General features: G+C 46.4%; 1 protein-coding gene across 4 annotated transcripts in view; it reads left to right on the plus strand.

Annotated features, from left to right (window-relative positions):
* Positions 1-59: 59 nt before the first annotated feature.
* Positions 60-12,162, plus strand: part of UBE3D (ubiquitin protein ligase E3D) — a 48,031-nt gene continuing 35,928 nt past the window's right edge. For all 4 annotated transcript variants that reach the window (XR_002770921.1, XR_002770922.1, XM_023507790.1 and 1 more), the window contains exons 1-3: positions 60-217; positions 7,035-7,231; positions 10,627-10,717. Coding sequence is in view for 2 of the 4 variants with exons in the window: in XM_023507790.1 (XP_023363558.1) it covers positions 141-217; positions 7,035-7,231; positions 10,627-10,717 (365 nt within the window). In the remaining 2 variants the exon portion in view is untranslated. The remainder of the gene's footprint in view (positions 218-7,034; positions 7,232-10,626; positions 10,718-12,162) is intronic.

Genomic DNA, 12,162 nt, shown 5'->3' on the forward strand with positions numbered 1-12,162 from the left:
GGCCCGCAGCCTGTCGGATCCCGGCGTCCGCACCGCCGCCTCCACCAAGGCCGCAGCTTCTCGCGCCACACGTGTGACGGCTGCTGGCCGGGTTGACTCGGGTTCGTGAGACCCTCGGCTCGGTCCCGCTCGGCCCGGCCATGGCGGCGACCGCGGCGGGGACGCGCGTGTTCTTGGAGGTGCGGAGACAGCTGCAGAGCGCGCTGCTGGTCCTGGGGTAAGACGGGTCCCGGGCGGGCCGGGGGCGCCGAGCGTCTCCCCTCCGGCTGCCCGGAGCCTCCCCGCGCGTCTGGCGGCCTGGGCGTCTCGGGAGCGGGGTGGACACGGGGGTCCGCCCCGCCGGCCCCCTCCGCCCAGGGCACGCCGGAGTTTGAGGAGCAGGGATGTGCAGCGGGGGCGGTGCGGACAGTGGCCGGTCTGCCTCTATCCGTGGTCCGTGTGGTGAGGTCGGGGCCCGCGGGCGCGTCTCCTCCTCCCGCGCTCTGCGGATGGGCCCCCGCGGCCACTCCGTGACCTGCGCCCCGCGGACGGACGGGAAGGTGGCAGCCCTCCTACCGGGCTTACTCTGTCATTCTTGTCCCCAGTTCCAATGAGGAGTCCAATGAGAACTTGTTATGCACTACACAAACAAGAAACTTCGGGGGAAAGTTCTCCTTTTTGTTTTGTTTATCTGACAGCAGTGTTGATAGTGCGTGTTCCTCCTGTGGCTGCTGTAAGTTTACTTAGAGCCCCGCGGGTAAATGGATGCGTAGGTTTTCCTCAGATTTGCCAGATATCTGCTGTGGCAGTTTGGAATTTGACGCGAGAACTGAGTTCAAGTCCTAGCTTTTTCACACATTTAGAGTAATTTAACCTGAATTTCTTCAATCTTAAAATAAGGGTAATAGTACTCTCTGAATTTCTTTCTCTCTTTGAAAAATCCTGGGTTTGGACAAATATCTCCAATTTCAGTCCACCTTGTAGGGTAATTAGGAGCCCAAACCTTTCCAAAACAAAACACCTTTCTCAGTTCTCCTGGAGTATGCTTGCTCACTTGTTTAATAACTCTAGAAACCTAACTTTTCTGGACTGCTGGTTTGTGGGCGGTGGTCTTCGTTGAGATTTATTACTAGATAACAATTCCCCTACCCTAGGAACAACCGCTATTCTGATTTTATTAAATATAAATTAGCTTTACCAATTTTTATTTTTCCCCAAGACGGAGCCTTGCTCTGTCACCCAGGCTGGAGTGCCGTGATGGCAGCCTAGCTCACAGCAACCTCAGACTCCTGGGCTCAGTCATTCCTCCTGCCTCCACCTCTTGAGTTTCTCTGACTACGCAGTATTTTGCAGGCATCCATCACCATGCCCATGATTTTGTTTTTCCTATTTTTAATAAAGAGAGGCTCTCCTTGTTCAGGCTGCTCTTGAACTCCTAAGCTCAGGCAATGTGTCTCTGCTGGTCTCAGAGTTCTAGGATTGCAGGGTTGAGTAACCCGGGGCCTTTGCTACTCCTTGAACTACATTCAAATGCATTCCTACTGTATGTACTTCTCTGTTGCGGCTGCTTTCCTCAACATGATGTCTTTGGAATTCATGTTTCATTTGTATCGTTGCATGTATCTGTAGTCCTTTTTTCTTGCTAAGTAGTTTTCCGTTGTAAGAATAGATCACAATTCGTTTATCCATTTGCCTGTGCTGGATTGCAGAGTTTGCTTATTATGATTGTAGCTGCCATACTTTGTGGGCGTGCATTTTCATTTCTCTTGGGTAATACCAGAGTGAAATTTCTGGGTCATAGGGTAGATATGGGCATTATTTTGTGGGAAGCTGCCAAACAGTTCTCCAAAGTTCCATTTTATAGACTCACCAGGACAAGAGTGCCAATGCTTCGTATTAGCACCTGGGTTTAGTGTGGTCAGTCTTTCTGGTTTGAGCCATTCTAGAGGGTGTTAAGTGGTGACTTGTTTCATTTGCATTTCTCCCAGGTCTAATAATCTTAAGTGCCTTTTATTTGCATTTTGGCAATTCATGCACATTCTTTTTAAAAGTATCTTCTAATTTTTGCCATTAAAAATCAGGTTGTTTGCGTTATTATCAAATTAAAAAATTTCTTTACATAGTTTTTGAATCAAAACTTTTTTCATATATATGCCTTATTAATATGTGAATATTTTTCTCTAATCTGTGACTTGCCATTTAATTTTTTGAAGAGTGTCTTCTGATAAACAGAAATTTTAATGAAAGTTAATCACTGTTTTTCCCTTAGTTGTTAGTGTTTGTATGTCTGAAATCTTTTCCTACCCCAAGGTTGTGAAAATTTTTTGCTTGTTTTATTTTCCAGAAACTATGTAGTTTTAGCTTGTATATCTTGAGCTGTGATCCTGTCAAATTCATTTTTGTGTTTGCAGTGAGGAGTCAAAGTTGATTTTTTCCTTTAAGGATATCCAACTATTTCATCACTAAAAAAGCATTGTTTCTCCCATTGAAATAACTCGGCATCTTTGTGAGAAATCAGTTGACTATGCTGTTTTTGACACTAGATAAGGAACTCAGTAAACACCTGTGGATGGAGGAAATAAAAGGACAAAGTTTATCCCAAGATTGCCAAGGCGGTTGAACACGAATGGATTTTTGTAATGTAATTCACAGATGTAAAGACTAAAGGAAAAAACACAACCATCTCAGTACATGTGGACAGTCACTAGATAAAACACAATACGTGTTCATGATCAAAACTCTTAGAAACTCCAGGAAAACCAAACCAATCAAGGAAAAGATCTGATTGGCAACATTTGTTTGATGGTGTGTTCTTTGGAGCTTCTGATCGGAGGCACAGGAGAAAGAACTGCAGACGGAATGATAATTTAAGGGAGACCGGGACTCGCTCTGGTTGGCGGCCTGGCTAAACTTTACTGATTATCTTATATACTTTCCAACATTTAGTAAGAATTTAACACCTATACAAAGAGGTGAAGTAACATTAGGAAGCTACCATTTAAGATTACAATTTAGTGTGAAGGGCTGAGGAACACATATACAATTGATTTTGTTTAGAGTAAAAACATAAGAGAGACTGGCTGTCTGTTCCTTTTAGCCCAAATCCAACTAGGGATTATGATGTTAATGAAGGAGGAAGGCAGAGAATAGAACCCAATGCTCGAAGACTGGTCTGTTCACCCCCGCTGATTCTCCACATTTCCTTGACAAAGAGACCTTTCTGCATATTTCTGTGTATCTGTAGGCAGGTACAGAAGCTCGATCTTCAAAGAGATGTTTCTCAGAACCAATCTCCTGGAGGAGCACATTGAAGCGAACTGCCATGTTGAGCAAGGGGAGCTTATCTTCTACATTTGTTCATTCCTATGGAGTAAATACTTTCACCATAGATGACCTTAGACCTACTAGCTGGTGAATTGAAGGGATTGGCAGAATTCCTGGGAATTTGACAGCAGGGTTTGTAGGATCTGCGTTGAGTGTATCCTTGTGCCTTACAGACCGTTCACCTTGTCCGTAGAGGAAGTTACTGGATACTTATAAGCAAGGTGTGATACTTGAAAGACTACAAGTGAATAGTGAAGACAGACTCAAGTATGAGAGGATTTTATGTACTGTGGTACCAGAATTAGAGTCTCAAAGTAGGACATTTTCCTAAATAAGTACTATGCAACCCTCAAAATCAGGAAATATGTTCCTACCACCTTGTACTCAGACCTCATTCACGTTCTGCCCGTTGTCCACAGAACATCCTTAACCAGCAAAAAGATCTCCCTCCTCCGTGCTCAGTTTCAGTCTATAGTTTTCCCGGGCTTTCTGCATCCTGACACTTCTGAAGGTTGTAACAATTCTGCAGAACACTCTTCCATTTGGTTTCGTCTAGTGTTTTCTCAAGATGAGATTCAGGCTGTGCGTCTTTGGCAGGAACGTGGTAGAGGTGGTGTTGCCTGGTGGTCGGGGTGTGTGACTCTGCACGCTGCACGGCCGGGTGGCCCCTGATTTTGGTTTGCTCTGTTGCTGGCTGTGCTGACTGAGCACATCAGTGAGGCCGTGCCCACTGCTCCTCCACCTCCACGCCTCTCTCTCTTTGTAATGGGTACGTAATTGAGAGGTATTTTGAGACTGAATACCTCGTTCCTCACACGACTTTCGTTTATTCTGATTGTTTATTTATTTACATCAGCAAGGACACATCAGTTTCATTCAGTGGGTTACTTTTTTACTTGAAGCACATGTGGCAGGGCAGTCCCTCCGAGGTGGCTCCTGTGTCTATCTGGACGTGTGCTTACCTTTCTTTGATTTCTTCCTTAATTTGCTGCACAGCAACATATTCTAGGTTTACTGCCTTCTTTTTCTGTTCCCTTTCACTGGATGTAGTCGTTTCACTAAGGAACTCTACTTTTGTTTTTTAAGTGAAAATGGCCTTTGCAAGCCAAGGTCTGGGCCCCAAGTGTGGTCATTACTATTGCCTGCATTCTCTCACAGAGCCAGGGTGTCTGTGTGACACACGCGTGGTGTTTCCATGTGGATGAGCAGACACACAGCACCCTCCTCCACTCACCTCTGCCTGCAGCACTGTTGATATCATTGAAAGCCGCGACTTCACACACACTTCTCACCGTAGTCTTCTCCATCTCTCGCTTTGTAACCCCTCCCACTGGGCATGCTGGCCCTCCTGTCCTGTCCTTGCGACATGATCTGCTTGGTCAGTCCCCTCGTGGGGCCATCCTTTACCCCCTCTCTCCCTTTTCTCTCATCTGTGTGGACTCTGTTATGGGCTGAGTCTTTGTGTCCCCCCACCCCCAAATTCATACGTGAAGCCCTAACCCCCAGTGTGGGAGGTGATAGGGTTAGATGAGATGTGAAGGTGGTGGCCTGTGATGGGAACAGCGTTCTTACATGAGGAGCCTCCAGAACTTCCTCTCTCGGCCATGTCTGTCCTTCAGCCGCCCAGCCCGTGGTGTTTTGTTCCAGCAGCTCAGGCTAAGAGGGGTCTGCAGCAGTAGTGCTGAGCTGCCCATCTCCCACTCAGACCCCTCCCCCCACCAGGTGACACCCTCCCTGCTGACCAGTGGTCCTTGTGGATGCCCTGCACACCCTGCCTGGTTTCTCACATCTGCTCCAGGCCACCGTGGTTCCCTGCATTTGCCCTGATGCCTACTTTGCATGGCCTCATGGAAATGATGGAATTTTCCAGGAAGGGAAGAAGAGTGGCAGCCAGAGCAGGGTGACAGTGGGGACTTAGGGACACAGTGATTTCCCTTAAGTCCCTTGTAAGTGTCAGCTCTTCATAGTCCAGTTTGAAAATTATTGAGGTGGCAAAAAGGATACTGTGTAGCTTTAGAGTATCGGTCAGCAAAGTATAGCCCATTGGTCAGGTCCTACCCACAGCCTGTTTTGGTATAGCCTGTGAGCTAAGAATGGATTTATATATGTATATTTAAGTGTTTTAAAAAATACAAAGTAGAATGTGTAACAGATCACATGTCTCACAAAGCCTGTGTATTTAGTATCTGGGCATTTACGGAAGAGTCTGCGGACTCCTGCCGTAGAGGATTTTAGTCTTTAAACATCTTTTCTTGAAGTTGGACTTTTGACGCAATTGTTTGAGGTTGTTTTCCCTGCAAAAATTGATATTCTTTATTGTCAATTAAGTACAGATCTATGTGTTTTGAAAAGGAACTAGCCAGAAAATTAATTGTAAGATTTTCTAAGGCAGTGGTTCTCAACCTTCCTAATGCCGCAGCCCTTTAATACAGTTCCTGAGGGTCATGACCCACAGGTTGAGAACCACTGTTCTAAGGCAAGTTAAAAGGCCTGGCTGGGAGTGGTGTAATCCAAACACTGTAGGAGGGTGAGGTGAGAGAATGGTTTTAGGCCAGAGGTTCAAGACCAGCTTGGGCAGCATAGTGAGAGCTCTGTCTCTACAAAAAAAATGTAAAGAATTAGCCAAGTATGGCAGGTGCCTGTAGTCCCAGATACTTGGGAGGCTGAAGCAGGAGGATCATGTGAGCCCAAGAGTTTGAGGCTGCAGTGAGTTATGGTTGGACCTCTACACTCCAACCTGGGCAACAAACCAAGGTCTCTCTCTTAAATAGAATGAAATTAAAAAAAAGCCAGGTGGCGCCTGTGGCTCAGTGAGTAGGCGCCAGCCCCATATACCTAAGGTGGTGGGTTCAAACCCAGCCCCAGCCAAATTGCAACAAAAAAATAGCCAGGTGTTGTGGCCGGTGCCTGTAGTCCCAGCTACTCAGGAGGCTGAGGCAAGAGAATCGCCGAAGCCCAAGAGCTGGAGGTTGCTGTGAGCTGTGATGTTATGGCACTCTACTGAGGGCAACAAAGTAAGACTGTCTCTAAAAAAACAGCCTAACCTGAATGTGTGGTTAGCCCTTTGTGCTGAGATAACGCTCAAGCAGGTGGCCCTGTGAGGATGGCCTGCAGTCTGTACTTAAGAGGAGCTGTTGACTTTGTCCCCCTGTTATAATAATGTTTGGCATATCTCAGTCTCAAAGGAGGGTCACTTCTGTACGTGCCTTCACCCTTCTGTGCTTCTGACGCCTGGCAGACAGAGGATGGGGTCGCTCTTCGTGCCAACATGGAGTGGTTTGTGTTACTGTGAATCAGATTAGTGTTCATACATAGCTGTATTGTTTTCTTCATTAATTCTTTTTATTCTTAAAATTGACAAGAAAGCTTTCCCTTGGCATCTTTTGCTTCACTTACTCCTAGTCTCTTTATCAAAATCCTGGATGTGAAGGAACGGCACTCTGCTCTGATCCTGCAACGTGAAGTGTGATTGTGGTGCTGATCTCAGAAGCAAGAACAGAAATGTGTCCTGGGACTTGCATGTTCCCAGACAGGGAGGATACTGTGTGGTCTGACCTAAACCCAGCCGAGATGTGCTGCTTTTACGACCTGCTCGAGGCTATTTTCCTGGGGCAAGGACTTTAGAGCCCTATTGAAGAGGAACAGAGAGGTCCTTGGTCATTTTTGTTTCTTTCACCGTGTGGTTTTCTTTATGAGGAATAACTTGTTTGGGTTTTATTTTTATTTACCAGGGAAGTGGAAGGAGGAGGCCTGCCCATGGACCTCTCCCTAACCCCATCCTCGCTCTGTGTGGAAGCCCCGGCAGGCTGCACGGAGCTGCGGCTGCCTGCATGGGTGAGGCTGGAGCCTGCCTCCTGCCGCGGGCTGCACTGGGACGCTGGGGATGGTCTGCACCTGCGGCTGCGAGCCCGGGCTGAGCCTAGCATGAGTAAGTAGAGCAGCATTTCATTTCTGCGTTTTTCTTCCTTATAAAGCAGAGGTGATGTTCTATTGACAAGTTGAACTTTTCCCAGGTGAATAGACTCTTCAGCAGCAGCCTGGGAGGAGCGTGTCTTGTGGGCCTCCCTCTTCAGGAGCCTTTGTAGGTTCACAGCTTCGGTTTTGTTTCTTTAATTGTAAAATCGACAACTGAGAGATGTGACGTGAAGATTAGATCAGAGGGCAGTTGTGCAAGGCCTGGTTGCTTTCAAGCATGACCTGGGAATGTTCATTCAGTGGTGTTTCAGTTCATGCCCCCTGTTAGGCGTGGATATCCAGGCACTGGGATGCAGGAGTGAGTGAGGTAGGGAAGGTCTCTGCTCCTCAGAGCTTACGTTTAGTGGGTGGAAACAGAGAATCAACACAAAATTGAATTGCATACCCAGAAAAGTGTCGTGGGCAAGGTGAACCAGAACAATGGGATAGGGAGTGAGGAGGGGTTGGGTGAAGGGTAGTCAGGGAGGCCACTCCGAAGAGGGTGTGTTTGACAAGAGAATAAAAAAATGATTCTGTCCATGTGGGGACAGTTCCAAGTAGGACAGTACACATAAAGGTCCCAAAGTAGAGTCTGATGCATGATTTAGTTTTGATTGTGGCTCTGCCTATTATATTTACAGTTTTTTATGATCAGTATATTGATTCAGTAAGGCAAAGGAAAGTTTCTTTTCATAAAACCTCAGGATTTATTGAATAAAATTATTGGTTCAGTACATCTCTCACAACATGAATAATATGCTTTGAGGATTAAAATGCAGTAAGAAGGGGAAACAGACTATAAAAGACCCACGTGATGTCTGTTGTCAGAGACGGAGAGGAGTTCTTTCGGCTGTACCCCGAGACTTCACTGTCGCCTCGTAGTAATAAGCCCTTCGTCTGAGGTGTGTGGGAAGTGGGGTCAGGCAGACTGTCCTGAAGAGCCACTGGACATGTGGGCATTTCCGAGTCTCTGGTCCTGCCTTGGAGGAGGAAAGTGAAGACAGAGTTTTACTCTTTTTTTTTGCTGGAGAGTAATTTTTGCTAGTCCTGGATTAGTGAATAGCTAGTTTGGTTGAGTAGAGTTGGTTTTTAGGAACAAGGAGTAGAGAAAAGAGGTATCAATGGAACTTCAGTGGCAGAGCATGAATGCTAAGGACAACTCCTGGGCAAGCACAGAAAGAAGGCTAGGGTCCCCAAGATGGGGATAGGCCCCGAGTACGCCTAATAATAGGCAGGGAAAGTGTTTCAAGAGGAGGCCATGGGGGTCTGGATCTGGTGACATCATTACTTGGTCCATTAGCGACAGGAATACCAGCAACCACAGTGGGAATTCTGTGTTGGATCTGGGAAGCGGGGGTCAGGCTCAGATGTCATGGGGGAGCATTTCCTAGTCTTCTGTCACTGTGCCTTTAGGGAGCAGGAATGTAGACCTCCATGGACACAGCGGACCTTGTTGCCCACCCATGTTGTGTAACTGTCAGTCTACAAATAGCAAGACTGGAAGTATTTTTAAAATTGTAAATCAGCAGGCGCTGTTTAGTCTTAACTGCAGGACAAAGTGAATTAACTGCTGTGTGCTGGTTTGCACATTGTTTGTGTTCTCTGGTCTCCTATTTCTGTACACTTTCAAAACATTTTACTAAAATATCTGAAAAGGAAGTTTTAAAAGCTTGTTCCACGGTGCATGAAAGGGTATGCAAAATAGATTCCTCAGCTCTTAATTGCTTTAGCAGCTTCACAGCATTGGTGGTGAATAAATAATTTTCTGAATGAATAAGTATGAGTAGATGCATATTGATGTGAACTTGAGTCAATACTGCATTGTAGGAAGTGACTTTCGAAAGTTGCAGCATTCAGTTTGTGTTTCAGGACAAAAAAGTTGACTTTTCAACAGCCAGACCACTCTTGAGGGCAGCTGCAGTCAACTCGCATGGCGTTCTATTCTGAGTGACAGTCATGACCCCTGAGGTGGAGCTGGCTGCAGCCTGATGTGCTGTAGGAGCAGGTGTTAGGTTCCTGCAGGGAGTGGCTGGGCCGTGACCCTCTGCCTTAGAAAGCTCTGCGTGTTGAGCCTGACCCTGGGTCTCGTGCTGGGTGGCCGGCAGAGGGCAGTGTTTCCCTGACAATTTGTGGATTGGCCTAGAGAGAAAGCCTGGGGTGTCTTCCCAAGGTCTCTTACCAGTCTGCTCAAAGTTAAAAATAATGCTGTTTATTTCTCCTTAGTGCTGTAGGGATTCAAGGTCCTCCCTAGAAACCGAAGAATTTTTAATTGCCAAGGATTAAATTTTCTAACATCAATTTTTTTTCCATCCTTAAAATATGTAGGGAGTAACATAAACCAAATTCAAATCTCTTGATACTGGTCGGCATGTTTTTCTTTCTTTCTTTCTTTCTTTTTTTTTTTAATAGAGACAAAGTTTTACTTTGTCGCCCTTGATAGAGTGCCGTGGCATCACAGCTCACAGCAACCTCCAGCTCCTGGGCTTAGGCAATTCTCTCACCTCAGCCTCCCCAGTAGCTGGGACTATAGGCGCCCGCCACAATGCCTGGCTATGTTTCTGTTGCAGTTTGGCTGGGGCCAGGTTTGAACCCGCCACCCTCAGTATGTGAGGCCAGCGCCCTACTCACTGAGCCACAGGTACCGCCCTTGTTTCATTTCTTTACCTAGAATTTCTGTAGATAGCCATTTTAGTGAAAATGTCCTTTTTTTATAAGAGAAGTAACAGAAACCAAAGGAATATGCCTCTCGGCAGTCTCCTGCTTTGCAGTGAGGGGAATGCTCACTTCCCACAGTGCTCCTCAGAAGCTGGATCTTGCTCTTGAACTAGTGGGTCTTTCTTTAGAGCCATTGTAGCCCAGGGCCCTCTCCTGGGAAGACCAGTTTGAGATCTCGTCTGTCTGTACAGATGGTGTTGTTCCTCTGTGGATATAGCTTCTTAGGTCAGGTTAAACTAAAGAGCTCCCTTGCGAGCAGCTGCTCTGGTGAGGAGCTGAGCTGTGAGACGCAGCAGAGGGCAGCTGAGCAGGCATATCTTTCCCCGGGGCTCCACGTGGAGGAATCATTCATTTTCACCCATCTTTAATGTCGGCATTTATAGAATGAGAGAAATAACTCAACAAATGTTATGTGGGTAATCCAGGGCAACACCCAGCACTGACACCCTCAGCAAAATCTGTTGTTTTTGAAAACAACTTCACAATATTTGCTCCTGGTGAGTCATCAGATGATACTATTTAAATGTGTACTTCTAGGTAGATCATGAACAGGGTTTATTGGTGGTAATTTATCGTGGTTATTAAATTCTATAAGTATGCTAATGTATTTATTTGTTCCAGCCTCTAAGATTTTCTGTTATCGATTTTCTTTAGAGTCGACTTCCATGTTTAATCAAAGCCCACAAGCCCAAGAATGTTGCACGGTTTATTGCCAGACCTGTGGTGAGATCATAATAAAGGACAGGTAAGGAATATATTTACTGCTAATTAATTCTCTGCCTGGCAATGGCTCTCTTCTTCTTCTAAAAGAATTTTTGAAGTAACTGCTAATGCAGCAGCATATGGCCTTAAAACTAGAGCCGGCTTAATGTTGCTCTGAGCAAAATCAACCACAGAACTCACCAGCAGTCCCAGAGTGGTGGCTCTGCCAGGGAGACACAGGAGGGCGGAGGGTGTCAGCTGGGAGGCAGGAAGGCTTGTCTGGGTGCAGAGCTGGGCTGGACACTGACACACCTGCCTTCTGAAAAGGGACACGTGACCTAGTGCTTTTTATTCGTTGGGATGGTGAGTGAAGTTTTCCACAGTAAATAAATTTTCTATGCAACCAAAGCCTTTGCAGCAAAAGTCTTTATTAAACTATTTTTATCAGTGCATTTCTAGAATCCATTTCCTGTTTCCCCTGATTGTTACAACAGAGCACACTAGGCACAAATTAACCTTTCCCCAGTGATGAGCTTGGTCTCCCAACCTCTTCTTGTGCTGTGATTACTGCATTGAGATGGGGAGGCTCTTGCTGTCTGTTTTTCATTTCTTTTTTCTTCTTCTTTTCTTTTTTTTTGGCATTCCCAAGGGCTCTTTAAATTATTTCTTTGTCTTCTTTCTCCTATCAGCCTTTTCGTTTCTTGGGCACAAATTCTTCCCCCTGAATTTTCAGCAGATCAACATCTTATTATTGTTAATAATCTTAAAGAATTTAGAAGTCTTTGTTAGGGTTTCTTGAGTCAAGTTCCTGAGACTTACCAGTGAACGGATCCTTCATACCTGGAACCCACTCCTTGCCTAGAGTCCTTGTCTCAGTGACCCCGACATCTGCGTAAGTACACTTTCCTCTATCCCGGGGCTTAGGTGAGGCCTCTGTCTTCTCACCCAGGCACACTTGTCCTCTCCTCATCCACCTGGCCTTCCCTCATGTTGACGTTGCCTGGTGCATTTGGACACTTAGAGAGATCGTTCTCACATCCATGGGACCTCCCCTGCCCAAACCTTGCATGTCCCCTTTTCTTTTTCCTGTTTTTTTCTTTGAGACAGAGTCTCACTCCATCCCCTGGGTTGAGTGCTCTGGTGTCACAGCTCACAGCAACCTCAAACTCTTGGGCTCAAGAGACCCTCCTGCCTCAGCCTCCTGAGGATCCTCCTGTCTCAGCCTCCTGAGTAGCTGGGGCTGCAGGTGCCCACCATGACAAGCAGCTAGTTTTTCTACTTTTAGTAGAGACAGGGTCTTGCTTTTGCTTACACTGGTCTTGAACTCCTGAGCTCAAGGGATCCTCTCGCCTCTGCCTCCCAGAGTGCTGGGATCACAGGTGTGAGCCACTGCCCCTGCCCCATCCCCCCTTTCTTCAGGCTAAATTCTGTGAGTCCTTAGCCTGGCACACCAGGTCCTCTGTGAGCTCGCCTCTGTGCACCTCCCCA

Source organism: Otolemur garnettii, unplaced genomic scaffold (assembly GCF_000181295.1).
Source record: "Otolemur garnettii isolate 467f Iridium unplaced genomic scaffold, OtoGar3 scaffold00205, whole genome shotgun sequence".
NCBI classification, from domain to species: domain Eukaryota; kingdom Metazoa; phylum Chordata; class Mammalia; order Primates; family Galagidae; genus Otolemur; species Otolemur garnettii.